Source organism: Strongylocentrotus purpuratus, unplaced genomic scaffold (assembly GCF_000002235.5).
Source record: "Strongylocentrotus purpuratus isolate Spur 01 unplaced genomic scaffold, Spur_5.0 spur5_contig_866, whole genome shotgun sequence".
Classification (NCBI taxonomy): Eukaryota; Metazoa; Echinodermata; class Echinoidea; order Camarodonta; family Strongylocentrotidae; genus Strongylocentrotus; species Strongylocentrotus purpuratus.
This window is the reverse complement of record NW_022145575.1, coordinates 2403387-2421911: the sequence shown is the minus strand read 5'-3', so window position 1 is coordinate 2421911 and position 18525 is coordinate 2403387. Positions and strand designations below refer to the sequence as shown.

The window sequence follows — 18525 nt, the reverse complement described above, 5'->3', positions numbered from 1 at the left end:
TAAAACCTTGTAAACCTGCTCTGGTTGTGGGATTTCACTAATTGGCAAATGTTGTTATGCAGACTAATAGACCATTCTTCAGTTGTGAGTTTAGTACTTTACTCAGGGATGCCAGTTAGAATTGATCAATTTGATCAGTGGGCCTGAAAATCACCTAGAATGAGCTAATTGTACACAAAAAAGCCTAAACTATGGTCTGAAAATAACTCGCCAGGGCCTGAATTCAGGCTATTGCCTGAAAATTGGCATCCCTGTTTACCACATGAGTAACAATGGAATTCGGAGAGAGAGTTTGGATCTAGATTTCTTTCTAGATTGCTAAACAAAACAAAAAAAGCAACCACAGTGGGGAATTGAATCTCGGTACCTTACTGGCATGTTAGGGATGGACACTTCAGTATCAGACTCTCAAAGCATGATTTCGTACATTTTCCTTTAGGCTCACACTTGCAAAGACAGAAATCATGTTGTTAAAGCACTTGATTGTTTCTAATCATCATTTATAAATGTATCTGATGCTGGTGTCCTTTTACACCTCATTCACGCTACCAAACTGACTTTCATGCCAGCTCCAAACAGATAACATCTTGGCTATTCGCGGTTAAAGGTAAAGGCCAGTAATGGTCATGCGATTGCATTGTGAAAGAAACCTTGTGAAATCGATCAGAAAAGGTTGATCATCTAGCATAGATGTACTGCAAGGTTCTGGAATCATCAACATGATAAGAAATATGGCCCAGTCTTCGTAAAGTTACAAGCACTGTACACAGAAAGATGTATATGGGACTATACGCACACGTGCGCGACACGTGCGTTTATCTCTCACAGACCATGTAGATAAACTAATTTACCAAATATATCAATTAGTAGGCGGTTTCCCGGAAATTTTTTATCATCATGTATTAGTCAAAACATATTCTTTCACATGATTGGTAATAAGAGCTTCCATTTCATTTTTTGAAATTGGGGTGTTTCCAATACTGGTCTTTACCTTTAACCCTATTTAGCCCGGGGGGGGGCTTCAGAAGCCCCCCCCTCGACATTTTTCGCGATAATTTTTTAACGCAAGAAAATCTTGCACTGAAATTTTGTGACTTTTTTCTTTCGAGTCTTGCGCATCTTTTGAAAGAAATTTTTCGAAAATCGGACCTACCATTACAAAGTCACGTGTCCTTTTGTCTTTGCATGTCAGCCCGAAAATCGCTCATTTTTGTGATTTGTGTACAAAACATATGGAAATCTCATTTTTCGAATAAAGAGATAAAACATTGGTTATTTGGTCTTGTTTATAGTTTAGGGTGTTTATTTTGGGGTCAAAATAGTTGAATGATAGTTAGAAATGATATAAAACAACAAAAACAATAAAATACATAAGTTAAAAAAACAAAGAAATACATAAGAAATTATCAAAACAATAGATAACATAAGGAATAACCCTGGTTTTTAAATTTTTTGTGTTGTATTATTATTCCAAATGGTCTAACAAATATATGTAGTGAGAAAGAATGCCTTAATATGAATAATGTCTGATTTATGGGCAAAAATGTGAATTTGATGACCTTATTTGCATAAATTACCATAAATATGCAAATGAGTGAGTTTTTCAAAAAATTGAAATTACCATAGTATTCTATACACTTCACTTGACATGTATGCAAATTTTCGCGGCGATCAATCGTTTCACGGCCGAGATCATAGGGGGGGGGCCTGAGAAGCCCCCCCCCCTGGGCTATGCAGTTTCAAAATAGCCCGGGCTAAATAGGGTTAAACAATGGTTTGATTGGTCTACTGTCAATCGATGGTGTAATGGAGGTAAAAGCAGCAAATGGATACCTTACATAAGTCAATAAGAAGGAGGCGTCAAATATCTGCACACAGCTGGAAGAGGATGCTACAAAATATGCCGTAATCTACATTTGTAACTATTACACTAAGTACAATAAAAAAGAGACAGCAAATAGATGAACTCTACAGCAAAAGTTTTGAATGGACAATGACAGCGCTCATGGTCAAACAGTCTTATTATTTTGTCTCTTAAAACCTGAGGGGAAGGGGGCTTCAAATGATTTGTGTGCGTTTGTGCTCGGGAAATAGATGCGAAGAAATTAGTGATCTATGAAAATGGGTGATAGTACATAAACATATCCCATGTATGTATCGACTACAAAAAATGAAATAAAGAATTCAAATACGGACCTTGATCGTGACAAGTACATAGGATTACATAAACAATTCCACTATCCACAGCTTGGCTCACCTTAATTCTTTCCAAAAAGCTTAAGATGCGCATTTTGTGAAGGTATCATCATTATCATCATACCTTCATCATCAACATCTTTTGCAAAAAGTGACAATTCAAAACTGTCCTCCCGCATGAAAACTAGGAACAATGTGAAGGTCATCTCTTCATACTTATAAATCCATTACTATTTCACTATCTATTAAACATCATGGCATGATACATAACCATGATTCAATAGCCACATACATGCTCTCTTGATACAGTTTGGTCTTTTTAAAAGACACCAACCTATCAAAGTTCTGCTTCTGAATATTCAGCGCAGAAGAGGTGCACTACATGGCGTATAGAGACTACTTAGATATAATAAGCCCAATGCTCACTTGGACGATCAGACTGCGATACGGGTATGGAAGAAATTGCAACAGCATTTGATATAGACATTCGAACATGGACAAATCTGAACAATGAAGGGAGGGTCTGAATGGTCGAATGAACAAATCAGGCAAAATTGTGCAATGGTCCACAATCTGAAAACCAGGGGGGCATTTCACAAAACTTGTCATCAGTGACAAATGACAGTCTTTGTTATAAGCTACTGAAATCCTTGCTTGTGATTGGTTATCAGCAGATTTGTCACTGATTTTGTCGTTTTGTCATTGAAAAAAGGCGTTGTGAAACTGGTCCCAGGTTGGCCTTTCCTCCAACTAGACCTCATTCTGGTGTGAAATAATGAAAACCAAATACTGGGTGACTACAAACATTTTTAAAGAAGATTTTGCCTAAATGTACTTCACTCCAACTGCCATAGCATTCAACGTGAAGAACTGGCTAAGCTCTTTCGATTGATACCAAATTTGTTACAGTGGCAGATACTTTTTGAGAGTTATAGCCAATTTTATGATTTTTGTCTAATTGCCCACCACTTGTTTGAATCTCCATATCTGACACGATTACCATTTCTTCAAAATATTGATCGCAGTCTGGCCATAGCATGAAGTGGGACTACACATGGGGAAACCTGGGTAGGGTATTGAAGATTAAGTGGAGTTCTCTGAATTGCTGATGTTTGAGTGACTCTGGGGACTACTGACTGCGGCCGAGGCATGAGCTGCAGCAGCTGCAGAGCTCTTCTTATTGGAAGGCATCAGGTAGGGGTCCTTGGCCAGGGCTAGCACGTCTGCCCGATCCTCCTTGCGGTACATCAGGCACCGGCGGATGAAGTCCTGGAAAACGACAGTTTAATACAAGAAAATGGTAAATACACAAATTATGGTTAAGACCTTGGAATAAGCCAGTTCATAGTTGCAGTCTGAGCATGAGCAGATAAAGGTCATTGTGAAATACATGTAGACAAAATACTGGATCTGGCTCTAGAAAGTTATGCAATCATTATTCATTTAAGCACAAGCAGTGCACTCCATGATACACAGGTGGAAGTATTCTTTGAAAAGTAGCACCTCCATCGCTGGAGGAGTGATTATTTCAAAATGTACAAAGTGGAACCTTTCGGGGTCATTTGGAACATGTGTTAACCATGAACTGGTCTATTGTATTCCACTACATTTCACATGCTCCTGCCAGTGTTACATACATCAAAGACCATATTCCCTTTGACATCTTTCCTCTTGAACCCCAACTGTATCCAGGCTATCTTTATCACATTCTTGACCAAAGGTTGGTTACACTTCAATGACCATGTTCCTTGAACCTTTGACATACATAGCCCTTTAATCTACTGTTAAACCAGAACTTTACGAAAATTTCACAAATCTTGCCAAGTGATGAAGATTCACAAAGTTTCTTGCTGGGAAATGTCACAACATGATTTTTGCAAATTGATATTCCTAAGAAAAACTGCTTTTAACAATTTAAAAAAGTTTTTGGCTGTGCATCAATCACTGAGATACAGTATATTTTGACCTTTGACATTTAAACCCCTTGTATAGTAATAGATACTTGATCAAATAATCTCTTCAATGGTTCTGAATTTATCACAGTAATATTATAAACGTGAGACTAACAGATGGATGGACAGGCAACCTGAAAATCATCACAGAAAGTAATTGATTACAATCATAGTTCTCTTAAAACTCTTGTATGACTCTTTGACCTTTGACATCTAAACCCCTGAATCTTATTGGTTCATTCTTGTATAGTTGTACAAACTTGATCAAATGATCTCTTCAATGGTTCTAAAGTTATCCCAGTAATGTTAAAAATGTGAGACTAACAGATGATTGAAGCCCTAAAAAATTGAGCTTCAAAATGATCATGAGGTGCCTCAAAAAAGTAAAAATCTTTGAGTGACCGGTTTTACCATACTCATTTTCCCCAATGGACTGTAGTGTTAGGAAAACGAAAAATGAAAAGTCATGGGGTTCCTGACTGACCTACAGGTCTATAATTATCATTGCAGCATGAGCTAAATCCAGGATTTTGTTTCAGAATCTGAGACAAAGTTACCCAATCCCTCTGAGAAGAGAGACAACAATTAAACTGACCTTTGCTTCCTGGCTGACCGTTGGCTTTGGACTGAACTGGACTTGAGTTGCTCTTAGGATGGTATTCTGCTCCAAGATAGAGGCTTGTGATAGGTTGTGACCAAATGGCTACAATGAGAAAGAGAGAGAAAAAAAAAAAGAGATATCGTAAGGATTAATCGACCAATATTCATGGTTTAAACGACCGAGTCATTTTTGTTCGTAAAATGGGTCGCGACCATGACAGTAGGTGTACCTGGGTCAATTTTCTCTCATTCGATACACCGATATCTACATGTGGGACAACAGAATAGATTTTGCATTGACTTTGTACATACCTAAAACTTGGCTTGTGCAGGTCGAAAAGGGGGCTTTTAATTCACTTCTTACGCTAGGAAATATTTTATTCCCGTTTATTCACCAATCAAAGATAATAGTATTATTTCATGAAGATTATCTTTTTGTGAATTCCTGAATTTAAAAGTCAATTGTTGTTCCAAAATGGCGAATTTCTCCATGGATCTATTACGAATGGACATTCATCGTTTTCTTAACAAATCCATTGTGATTGTCTCTGTCAATGTCGTCTCAATAACATTCCGTAAATGTTTCTTCACTTTGATCTCATGAGGGTCACCGCCAATAAGCCGGGACAGAATCAAGATAGTGATTTTAAACATGTTAATCTACATGCGTAGAAGATAATAAATCGCTTAAATCATGGGAAATTGATGTGCAGTTCTGGTTAATAATTGGTAATTGTTGTTCCGTGTACTGTGTTCTCTTTTTGAAAAACATGTTGATATTACCAGATAGGTTTTATTTGGATTGTTTGTGATTTAAAATCCTGTTTTCCCCAATTTCCTCATAATATTCGAGAATTACAACGCACATGGCTTATAAAGACCATGGCCTTCTAAATGTTTTATAAGGTCATTGGTGCGTGCAAAAGTGTGCGAATCAGTAATAATAAATTTCATATCACCAAAATCGTCTGCTTTTCAACTTTGCTGCTCCCCATTGGGGATGTTTTTATTTGAGACACACTCTTACAGAGCACACCATCCAAACAAAACCCAAGAGAGGGAAACTGCTCCTTTGTCAATGCCCGAAAATGCTTACGCAGTCGTTATTGTTAAAACAGCTGAATGTTCTCATTAAGATGCACAGAATCAGAAGGCGGTGACTATCATTGGATCAAAGAAAGAATCACGTGGAATGTCCATCCGTAATAGGTTCATGATTTCTCCAAGTGTTTCCCTTCTCAAACAAGACTGCATGGTCATGTGTGACATTTGCCATTGCAAATCTATGCTCGCTGTTTAAAATCCAACACTACAATTACCTTTTTTCCATAGAGACATTGGTAGAAGATGATACCTGTTGACCAGACATCCACCTTAGAAGAAATCTTAGGAGGTTCTTTACCAACTACAAAGCATTCAGGAGGGAGATACCTGTCATAATAGAATGAGAGAGAGAGAGAGATATGGACATGCAGATAGGGCACTAGTAAATATGCAGACCAGGGGGGTGTTTCATAAAGCTGTTCATAAAGTTATGCATAACTTTACGAACCACTTGTATATGAAGTGCCAGATAGGATGCCCAAAGTTTTTCCCGATGTTTTAACAAAGTGTGACTATATTTCCAATAACCTCAATTAAATTATGGCAAAAAAAATATACTTTGCATTAAAAATGTTCCTTATAATAAGAATGTTAATCTACATCTGCACAGTTCAACTTTAGTTGATGCAGTTAATTCTGATTGGGCATCCCATTTAGCTTTTCATATGCGTAACTTAACGAACAGCTTTATTTATGAAACACCCCCCAGGACCCTTTAAAAAAACTTGTTGTCAATAACAATTGCTAAAATTATATGACAAATTTCCTTTCAGCCAATCAAATGGCATGATTTCAGTAGCTTATAACAGTTATTGGAACTTGTTATCGATGACACCTTGTATGAAACAGAGCCCAGGGGTTTCTGTTTGTTGCGGAACCTACAATTGCTTTAATTTTGTGACTACCGGTACTTTAAGACAAATCAAAATCAAAATTTGTGCTTAAAAAATAGTGAATCTTGGCCATAATACATGTACATGTAGCATTGGTAGTCATTATCATTATTTATGTAGTAATATAACTACCTTGTTCTTGAAGCCTTCTAGTTGGAGAAAAAGATAAATCAGTTTCCAGTATGTGGCCAGTTGTGTTAATACTGGTGAGACATGATTAATAATAATAATAATAATAATAACTATTTCTTATATGGCGCTTTTTCAGGAGGGCCCTATCAAAGCGCCTTACAGATATATATACTATTACCCCGGTCATCGAATTCATGGCTTACCCGCACACAATGTATGCACATTCTCCACTCCCTGGGGAGCATTCCAGCCAGGCGTCATTTTTACAAGCGCACACTTGCTAATCTAAGCATATTAGCTTTCGCATCCTACCGGGTACCCATTTAACACCTGGGTGGAGAGTGGCAAATGTAGATCAATGTCTTGCCAAAGGACATTGATGAAAATAATTCCCAGTACATATCTTTTTCTCGAATGGGGCACACCCACCCTATGATTTTGATCTGTATATTTTTTTCCCACCTAATTCAGACTATCCATTTCATAAAATCACATGAGTTTATGATATTCAACCAGAAGTGTGGAGGATATAACTGTTCATACGACATGACCTTCATCAGGAAAAATTGACATTTTCTAAAAACAGATTAAAAGTATAGACCAGTTTTGGAAACGCCCCCCTCTCAAAAAATGAAATGGAAGCTCTCATTACCATTCATGTGAAAGAATATGTTTTGACTAATACGTGAGGATACAAATTTTGCCGGGAAACCGCCTACTAATTGATATATTTGGTAGTCGCATAGTCCCATATACATCTTTCTGTGTACAGTGCTTGTAACTTTACCAAGACTGGCCCAAATTTCTTATCATTTTGATGTTTCCAGAACCTTGCAGTACACACCAATACTTATATGCTAGATGATCAACCTTTGCTGATCGATTCCACAACGTTTCTTTCACAATGCAATCGTATGACCAGAACTGGTATATACCTTTAATGATATCTAATCCTCCTATTGCAACTTCTATCTTTAATATCATTTTTATCAATAGCTAATTTTAAATTATTTATAATGCCATCTACAGTTTGAATCCCAGTAGATAACTAGTTCTTGTACTTTTTAAATAATATTACGAATGCTGTTCTTTTCTTCATATACATTCACACATATCATATGTTTCGTAATAGGATTTGACATCGATAGACCAGAGGCCTTTGCAAATCCCACCATATTTGAAATGGTTTGCGTTTCATACTTGATATTTTCTCTTTCAGTGTATATGTTATTGCCTTCGTGATTGTTCTTTTTATTCATATGTGGAAATGAAATGAATTGAAAGAAAAAAAATCCATTTGCGCACAAGGTGCGTAGTGGCTCTCAGGTTCTTCTTCTTCTTCAATTAGAGTACATACTTCTTTACAGAGTATTGTCGTACTATACTGGGGTGTGCAGGTGGACCACTACACCGGGGTTGCCCCTTACTCTTATATGAATAGTGCAATGGGTTCTTCACGTGCAAAGGTGGTGACTCTCCTCTACACGGGGCCTCCATTTAACGTCCTACCCGAGGGACGGGTTGTTGGCTTACCAGTATGTTCCTGCACCCTGCGAGGTCAGGTCCATACCCCCTTCCTGTGAGTTGAAATGCTCATCGTCCATCACCTTGGAAAGTCCAAAGTCAGTTAGCTTGATGGCACCGCATGTTGAACCATGACATAGAAGAATATTGCCTGGAAGATAAAAAGCAATATTAGTTTGAATTACATGTATCTATTATCATCTTGAAAAGTCGAAATTTGGTTAATAGCTTAATGACACCACATGTTTAACCATGACATAGTAGAATATAGTGCCTGGAAGATAAAAAGCAATATCGGTTTCAATTATCAACTATCATCTTGGAAAGTCCAAATTTTAGCTTAATGGCACCGCAATTTTAACCATGACATAGAAGAATGTGGCCCGGAAGATAGTAGAATGGGATTTTCATTATTATTCACATTCGTCATCCATCATCTTGGAAGGCCCAAAATCGTTTAGCTTGATGGCACTGCATTTTGAACAATGACATAGTAGAATATTGCCTGGAAGAGATAAAGCAATATTGGTTTCAATTATCTATTATCATCTTGGAAAGTTCAAAATCAGTTAGCTTGATGGCACCGTAGGTTGAATGACATAGTAGAATATTACCTGGAAGATAGTAAAATTGTGTTTCAGCATCATCGTCAACATTATCAAAATCATCACCATCATCATCCATAATATAACGAATCCCCACCACCACCGTATCATCATCATCATCAAAGCCATCAATATCATAGCTGAACAGCGTAATAATCACTTTCATTATTATCCTCCCTTCCTCGTCACCATACTCATCGCAAGGGCTCCAGAGGTTGGATTGTATGAACTTCCTATGATCATGGTCCCCCATAGACGCGTCTTCATCGTCTCGAGATTGCCAAATAGCCCGCTATTTCAGATTTTGAAAATACTCCCGAAGTTACAAATCGCGTCTTCATCAGCTCGAGATTCAACCTCGAAACTTAAAACGCAACCTTGAGAAATTAGCTCAAGATATTTTGCACAGCATTCGCGCAAAGTGCTGGATATTTTGCCAAATAGTGGGATATTTTGCAAATTATCCCAAGATATCTTGGGATGACAACCCTTACCAAATATCCCTCTAATTGCAACTTCGGGCTAATGAAGATGCAAATTAGCTGGATAGTTTGCGATCGGGATAGTTCAAATAGAGGGATATTTGGCAATCTCGATCTAGTGAAGACAGGCCTAATGATCCTCTTTTTCTTATGTTAATTGAGAGCTGATTTAATGATAGCCACCTGTCGGTGACCTTCCTGGGTGGTCTAATCCCTCCTAGCCAAACTAGTACAGACCGCCTTTAAGATTATTACCTGGTTTGAGATCGTAGTGAATGATGGGTGGCTTCCTCTCATTCAGATACTTGAGGGCGCTAACTACTTGCATGATGATACAACGCGCCTCTCTCTCAACCATCAGCTTGTGCTGCTTCAGGTGGAAGTCCAGGTCGTTGCCGGGACAGAATTCTAAAACAGTGCAGAATCTATAACAAAGTGGTAGGAGAGAAACAACAACTTCATTATTGGAACCTAACTGAGAGAGATTTCTAGAACAGAGCAGAGTATAAATTGGTCCAAGAAAACCAACATTGTCACTACTGAGATTACATATGATATTGTGAGAATTACATGCAATAATAAAACAGGCTTTTATCTATAAAGTGAGCTCTTCCAAGTCTGGTATTAAAGAAAAAGGTGTTATTCCTCTCTGTAAATCTTATATCTTTTCTTGACAAGAACGTATTATCAAGAATAATATCGCTAGTGACATTCGTTTGTCTCGCAATGTATGGTCAACAAGGGATCTAAAAGATTACGACGTTTTATGCACCGCTGCAACACTCCGTCAGGTGATAAAATATATTGTAAGCAAGCATGTTTTATACACTACGGGTGGACCAGCGGTCAAATAATTTGATCAATAGTTAAGAACGTATTATTTGCAGAGTATACAAGCTCGTAAATTGCTGTCATGAACACCTGGTTTACACTCACTATGAACATGACGGACAAAGAAAGAGGACAAAATATACAGTTCCTCATTCTACCCTCAACAATTACTGTGGTAGACAAAGGAACATCCCTTCACTGCTATTATGTAAACATGTGTAGAACAGGTGTCACATGCATATTCACCTGTTCTACACATTTTTACATGATAGCAGTGAAGGGATGTTCCTTTGTCTACCACAGCAATTGTTGAGGGTAGAATGAGGAACTGTATATTTTGTCCTCTTTCTTTGTCAGTCATGTTCATAGTGACTAGTATTAGCTACTTACGAGTTTGCATCAATCTCGAAGACATCATATAGCTTGACAACCCTCGCATGATCCAAACTCTTGTGGATTTCGTACTCCCTTAAAGCATGTCTGCAAAAAAATATAAGACAATTAGACATTTAAATATATATGCAATGAGATTTCATGAAATACAGCTTTTCAAATGATTTGAATACAACTAAAAGGTAGGCCGGCAATGCATCTATGTGTATTTTCATTCAGGTTTGACAAGTGATTAATGCAATACAAAAACATATATGTGGATTGAAACAGGTTATCACATAACAATATAATAGTAAATGTAATTTTATGAAACATATTTGCCTACTGAAATAAAGTAAACTGACTGAAGCAGAAGATACACACATGTCTCAAAATGCTGAACTGATGGTTTCAACCAGCAAAGATGAAGACCATGCCAAAAACCGCATACATAGAAAAACACAAACTTATAGAACTGCGTATTTGACTAACATAAGGCTAGCTTTGATAGTTCATGAGTCCAGGAAGTACTAAAACGGTCAAAAGTTTTGGATGATCTTTGTAATCAACCCTTGAAACAGAGACACAGCTCAGAAAAAAACATTCACAAAGAAATCTTTCAACAATTCAAGAACCTGACTATCAATCTAAATGTATAATTTAACTATTAGCAGAACACAAATATCTCCTGCTGCTTCAAAAGGCCTATTATAATTCAGTGGAATGAATGACATATACATCTTTGGCATTTCATTGTTTTCCGAGTGAATTTCGTAAATGCACTTGGGAAAATACTGCGAGTGAAGGGTAAAAGGGGAACAGTGAAATATTCAACCATTTTAAGATTTCATTGGTTGTCTTGTTTTCTAAAACAGTATGAATGTAAAGTTTGTCATAGCTATATAAAACTGTTCTTATGGTCTAAACACACCCAGCTACATGTATATAATTCTGCAGAGCTCATACTCACTTGATATAATTAGCCTTTTTATCTTCCTTCCATTCCTTGCTTAATTGATGAATCTTACATGCCACATCTCTATGGTCCTTCAGGTCATATCCCTGTGTAAAAAAATACAAATACACATGTGTTATATTACATTAAATATTAATCCAACAATATGCAAGTGAATATTGGCACTTCATAGTAGAAAACTTACGAAGGTGAAAGCTCGACTTCTACTGATTAAGTTTACTGCAAATGAATTGTTTAAGCACAGCATATGAAAGCAGAGTTTACCAAGGCACCAGATCTCAACTAAAGCCAGTGGGACTAACCTCTAGACTGAGCCTAATGAAGGGGGGGGCACTATCTAATCTCAAACCTTCCTCCCCGGGCTCCCCCTCCCCCCCCTCCCCCCCCCCCCCCCCCCCCCCCCCCCCCTCCCCCCCCCCCCTCCCCCCCCCCCCCCCCCCCCCCCCCCCCCCCCCCCCCCCCCCCCCCGTGATAGAAAAAAAAGTGTTAACCCTATTTAGCCCGTGCTATTTTGAAACTGCATAGCCCGGGGGGGGGGGGGGGGGGGGGGGGCTTCTAAGGCCCCACCCCACCCCTATGCATGAAGACTCTCGTGTACGGCTGATTATCAACGAAACGGAGTTAAGTCTTTTGTTAATTTTGTTTATTGATACGGCAGGAAGCCAGTGAAAACGAATTCGCTTAATAAAATTATGGAAATGCAAGCACTACTTTAAACAAACAGAACTTTGTCATTCCTCGCTCATTTTTTGGTTTCCTTCCTTCAAATTGCTTCTTGTCACTCATGCGTGAAATATGCATTACCTGAGTAGCATCACATGAAAGAGGAGACTCTTAAGCTTTCCAAATATGTATCATTAATTAATTAATTATAGTTGTGATTAAGTTATGATAGAACATTAATACTTCTCGGTTTCGTTTTTTCTGGGACGCACTGTATATATATATATCCCAAAACTGTGGTGTGGTGTGGTGTCGTGCGGTGCGGTGTTTTATAGTATACAAATGATGCACAGGTTTGAGTGTGTCAGTAGGAATTGTGTGCACAAGGTACCTTTGAATGTTTTTGTTTTTTTGTGAATTTAAAAAAAAGTGATATCGGTGGTATCGATATCGTATATCTCGTGTTGATATCGCGTGCATCCAGTAAAAAATCTACAAGGTAATTGACCAATCAGATTGCAGGGATTCTTTTACCCATCTTATAATATTGTTTTCAATGTATTTCTCAGTGCTCACCTTGTACACTTCACTAAAGCCTCCCTTGCCTAGGAGTCTTAATAGTAGATAGCGATCGTTGAGAACCTTGTGGTTTTTAAAGGTGGACTGGTCCTCGTTGTGAATACGTTTCAGCTCTCGTATGTGAAGATTCCGTTCTCGTTCTAGCTTCTCCAGTTCTCCCTGTAGATCTGATTCCTCCTGCATGAATGAAAGCCATAGAGGAAGAAGTTGTAGGAGAGGAATTGTCTTCCAAGGACAGTTGAATCGGTCTAGATATGTTCTCATGGAACAATTAAAGGGATCGTTTAACAATGTTAAATCTGAGATGCACGGCCCTACGTGTTATCAGTATCTGTTATATAGAAGCCATACAAAAATGCGCTTCAAAATTATCAAGAAGTGCCTCAAAAAAGTAAAAACCTTTGAGTGACCGGTTTTACCATACTCGTTTTCCCAAATAGACTGTAGTGTTATGAAAACCATTTGGCAAACGCAAAATTTGATTTCGATTTTCAATCATAAATATCTTGGTAATCAGACAGGCGAACAGATTGTAATAGTCATGGGGTTCCTGACTGACATAAAGGTTTGTAATTATTATTGCAGCATGAGCTAAATCAAGGATTTTTTAAAGGATCTTAAACAAAGTTACCGGATCCCTTTAATTTTTCTTTTGGGAAAACAATATTTCACATATTTCACTGCTGACAACGGACAGTCAACCTATTCAAAACGTTGAGCCCCTTCTACAGTCTACCACCCATCCTCTCCCTACTTCAACCCATACATACAATATAGTTCTCTTTAGAACTATAAGCTCAAGAAAGATTTAATACCAACAGTCATTTTCAGGACTCCTCAATCCTCCCCCTCTCACATGGTGCAACCGTATGCCTACTGTATATATCTACATCACCATGCAAGGCGATATTTATAAGCAGCATCTATTTCACATTCTGTATCTTATAGCAAAAAGATAGTGAATATGCATAGGATCTTTGCTACAGGCAGCTACGTTTTTCATGCCCACTTACCATTGATTTACACATTATAAAAATAAAAACACTACGTTTCCCGAGTCATATGTGAATTAGTCACTAAAGGTAATCTCAACTTCAAGAAATCATATAAAATAAAATCTCACTGGTCCCAACATAACTGTTAAATACCACAAGTAAATGATACAATATTCAACAATTAGGGTTGAAATGTATCATGGCTGTGTAATAAGCAAAGAAAAATAACTAATTGACCTAGTCTTCATGACCGCTAGTTGAGTAATAGAACACATGGTTTCAGTGAATGTCATTTCCAGCATGTTTTGATGGTTTCTTGACATTTTGCTGATCCAAACCACCAGTATACTTTATGATAAACAATTCAGGATTACTCCAAGCCTGTTTCTATCACAATGCATTGCAATATTCGACACTCACTAACAGGTACCGGTAAACATAACCCCAAAAGACCCCCTGCAAAAGAAGTTAATGTTTCTATTCATATTGTCCAGAAACCTCGTGAGTCTCATCATTCTATAATATATCCTAAGTTGGCCACCCAATATTCAAATGTGCATCTTCTTTTTTACAATTTTTTATCTTCATATTTCAAATTGAAATCTAACTACATTGTACCACATACATCTGTGAATCTTGATGTACACCCCCTCCCCTTTCTTTTTTTTTTCTCTCTCTCTCTCTCTCTCTCTTTCCCCTTTTACCAATATTCGTTCCACCATATTCGTATTATTATGTACCCATTGAGGGTAGTCATGATATCAAGCTTTGCTTACTTTGTCAACCCTCCTGTTTGATCTTTTCGATTAGTTACTTTATTCGACATAATATTCTTTTGCAATGTGTAAAATTTGCGATGTTTGGTTTGTTATATATATTTGTAAAAATGCAAAAGAAAAAGAAAATCAAACAGAAATAAATAAATCAAATCAAATCAAATCAAATCAACCTTGTTTTAGAGAATGGCTAACAAACATACCTTCTTAAATGCGGCTTGTCTTAATTTTGTGATCTCATCTCTCTCATAGAACTCTGCATGATTCATGTACTCTGGGAGAGGTTTGGCAAACCCTTCGTCATTAGGACCGTTCTGTTTGGGCCTGGACTTGGAACTGGGATGAGGACTATTCGGCGGTTTCCTCTTCATGAGGGACTTCCTTTGCTGGTCCAGTTCCTCCCTTTCTTTGGCAATTTTCTCCTGGCGCCTGGTATGGGAATACAGATGCAAAGTCAGATCATTAAACTTAATAAGTTTGGGTGATCCATAAGTTACTATGAAGTCACTTTTGTGCAATTTATGAATGAACGATCTTGCCAGGTAAACAATTTTGTTGATTCGCCCGAGCCTGGAATCTAAATTGCAAAGTATTTGCTATATAATGTTACTGAATTTATTGCGAAGTTACGGAAGTTACAATAGCCCATTTTTATGTAGAGAGTTGACATCTGTATCAACATTAAGTTGAGTTGCCGTCAGTTTGGATTATTCACAAATCAGTTTGACATGGGACCCTATTAAATTTCTTGTAAAACACTGGAGGAAAATATGGAACTGGTTCAAGATGCCTCATATACACTCTGACAATTTTGTGGTTCGGCTTTAAAACATACCACCAAACATGAGAATGCAACCATCGCTTACATTATCAATTATGCTTGTTTGACTGTTATGATTTGTATGTTTCTTTTCTGTTGTAATAGCGCTCTGATCAGTTTGTCTGTAGTAGCGCTCAATAAGAATCAATTATTAAGAAAAACAACAAGAACTACTGCATAACCGAGAGCTACGACTGCTTACTTGACAAGATCAGTGAATGCATAGCCATCGTTCCAGGTTTCAACAAATTTGGCCCCTTGTCTTTGAGTAGTGAACTGTCCTAGTCTTAGACGATCCTCCATGCTCTTGGTTCGTGCTTGTTTGTTTTCAGTTGCGGCCTGGTGATGGTGGAGTGGATCAAGGAAAAAGTTTGATTACTACAAGTTTAAACACCTCCTCTTGTCTGCTTCTATGATCATTGGTCCGATACACCGGACTTTAAGGAGTTACCAATTAATGTGTTGAGAAGTTCACAAGCAGTAAAACTAAGTGTCCCAACTGCAAGAGACTCAGAATTGTTAGGACTCAGAGTTTATGACAATTCTTTTCCCCAATGAGGTGGATTTTGGGAAATGGGTGGAGGGTGCATGCATTACGCAAGTACCGTCAGTCGTACAATGAAGTCCACTGTCGTCGACTGATAAAGCGTGTATTGGTTCTTCTGCTGGGTTCATGACCCTCTATTCTGATTTATAGAGCACCAAAATCTTCAATAGAGAAGATTCATGAGAAAAATACTTTCAACAACATCCATGGACAGTTTTCGGTTATCTTTCAAAATATTCTAAATTATTTCATAAATAATCTGCTTACCTTTTCTATAAGCAGTTGTTTAACCTTTTCTGTACTTCTCTTTGACTGTTCCTTGAACTTATCTAGGAGTTTCTGAGCACTGTCTAACCTCCGTTGTAAATCCTGAGTTGTCTGGAGAAATGATTACAAACAAACAAAATGGAAAGTTTGATAATTAAATCTGCAATAGGAGGGAGATGGTTGTTAGTTTCCATTTTAGTCTGCATGTTAAACTATCGCATTTGTTGTTACCTATGTTCAAGTCAAACGCTCTATTCTGTATCCATCTGTATCTTATTGATGTTCATAATCTGTAATCTTGTACTGACATGCAAATGAAACAAATTTCCAATCATTGGACAATAAATTTGAATATGAATGAACGAATATGAATGTGCAGAAGGTCTTAAAGATAATCTTGAGTTCTGGTAAAAAAAAAAAAAAAAAAAAAAATTCTCACAGAATCAAACAAAACTTACACTGAATGTTCAAGATTACAAATAAATGTCATTTGCCAAACAATTTTGGTAGAAAATGTATACTGGCTGAGAAATGAGCATAGAAAGATAAGGAAATCAAGGTAAGTAACCCTGACGCCATTTGTGTAGTCCCATATACATCTTTCTGTGTATAGTGCTTGTAACTTTACCAAAACTGGGCCAAATTTCTTATCATTTCGATCATTCGAGAACCTTGCACTATACAACAATACTTATATGCTAGATGACCAACCTTTTCTGGTCGATTCCACAACGTTTCTTTTACAATGCAATTGCATGACCATAACTGGTCTTTATCTTTAAACATAAGAATGGAAGATTTAACATGTGATGTGCCGTTTACTTACACTATTAAGTGTTTCTATCGTCTCCTCCTTCACCCTCATGTGGGATTGATGCTGTCTTTCTTTCAGTTCCAAATCTTGTAAACTCATGTCAGTCTGAAAGAAAAATGATTCATGCAACGTGTGACACAAATTAAAAACTAGATGGAATTCGACTGCGTGCAGTCGAAAATGATGCCTCCGTCATAGAGCAATTTTACAAACCAAAACAGAACACATTTTTCGAATTCAAGTTCAATTGTAATCCATTAACAGGTTTTCAGAATATCGTGATTACAAGCAATTTCTCATATACAGTATTGCTCGAAATAAAGTAGACACCGTACCGCCGTGTACCGCGCGGGAGCAAATTACCACGGTAATTTATTGAGTACCGCCACCCAACTGGTTGCCGCGGTACTCCCACCTACCATAATGTCCCGCGGTAATGTACCACATTTGGGAGTCCGCAGTCTCGTAGAACACGAGATTCTTGTATGTTTAGTCTATCCTCAAAACATAAATAAAAATTGTGTGTGTTAATGTGAGTGAGAGATGTATGGGGATTTCAATTTTTGATCTGTAATGAATGGAAATTGCCGATTGACTGACTTGATTCCATAAGTTCGCACGTACTGCACATGATGGTTGTTAGCCAACTAGGCATCGTTTGTAATTAGCTGAAAAAAAATGTTCATTGATAATGAGAATAAACGAGTTTGGGTAGGATTTCACCATACCATCATTATTTCAGAACAATTGTTGAATATTTGAATAACGAGGAGCCTTCATTTCAAGAGGTAAAAGCAGCCACAAATACATTGAACATTACAATGGTCTGATAATGGTCTGATAAACTTAAACTACCCCAGCGTGTAACCTAGTAACCAAACAATGAAACAAAGGGATGAATGTAGGTCAATTCATTCATCGATACGCGAGGCACGAAAGTTTGATAACTACATAGGACATGAGTTACAAAGTATTCCCACATCGCTTTGCTCATTCTGGTTTGAAAATACAAACGACTTAACTTAGCATAATCACGCAGCTGCAATTTGTTTAGCTACAGATTGATCAATGATTGCATACTTACCTGATTCTATGACGTGTCCCACTTTTAGAATATCCATGTTTAACTATAAATCCGAAAATCAGATGAAAGTTATCCCAGGGACATCCATGGTTATCCGAAAGATTAATTCCCTTACACACGTTGTTGGAACCACCAATGGTATAAAAGCTAAGTCTAGTTTCGGACACATTAATTCCATTTCTAAAACCACTACAACAACGATTCGTACAATCTCGTTCTATCTCTAAATGGTGATTTTCAGATGAAAAGTTAACTCTTCTCATTGGCTAAATAATAATTTGCAACTTTATTTTTTAAAAGCAAATAATTATTT

The 18525-nt window shown here is 37.5% G+C and overlaps 1 protein-coding gene across 2 annotated transcripts in view; it reads right to left on the bottom strand.

The window, feature by feature from the left end:
- Positions 1-1763: 1763 nt before the first annotated feature.
- LOC115919899 (serine/threonine-protein kinase tousled-like 2) overlaps positions 1764-18525 on the bottom strand; it is a 38277-nt gene continuing 21515 nt past the window's right edge. For both annotated transcript variants that reach the window (XM_030974514.1, XM_030974520.1), the window contains exons 7-18: positions 17141-17233; positions 16315-16425; positions 15703-15839; positions 14884-15109; positions 12907-13086; positions 11662-11753; positions 10710-10799; positions 9744-9913; positions 8411-8552; positions 6068-6179; positions 4744-4851; positions 1764-3465 (exon numbers count right to left, since the gene is read on the bottom strand). In XM_030974514.1, coding sequence (XP_030830374.1) covers positions 3280-3465; positions 4744-4851; positions 6068-6179; positions 8411-8552; positions 9744-9913; positions 10710-10799; positions 11662-11753; positions 12907-13086; positions 14884-15109; positions 15703-15839; positions 16315-16425; positions 17141-17233 — 1647 coding nt within the window. In that variant the 3' untranslated portion in view covers positions 1764-3279. The remainder of the gene's footprint in view (positions 3466-4743; positions 4852-6067; positions 6180-8410; positions 8553-9743; positions 9914-10709; positions 10800-11661; positions 11754-12906; positions 13087-14883; positions 15110-15702; positions 15840-16314; positions 16426-17140; positions 17234-18525) is intronic.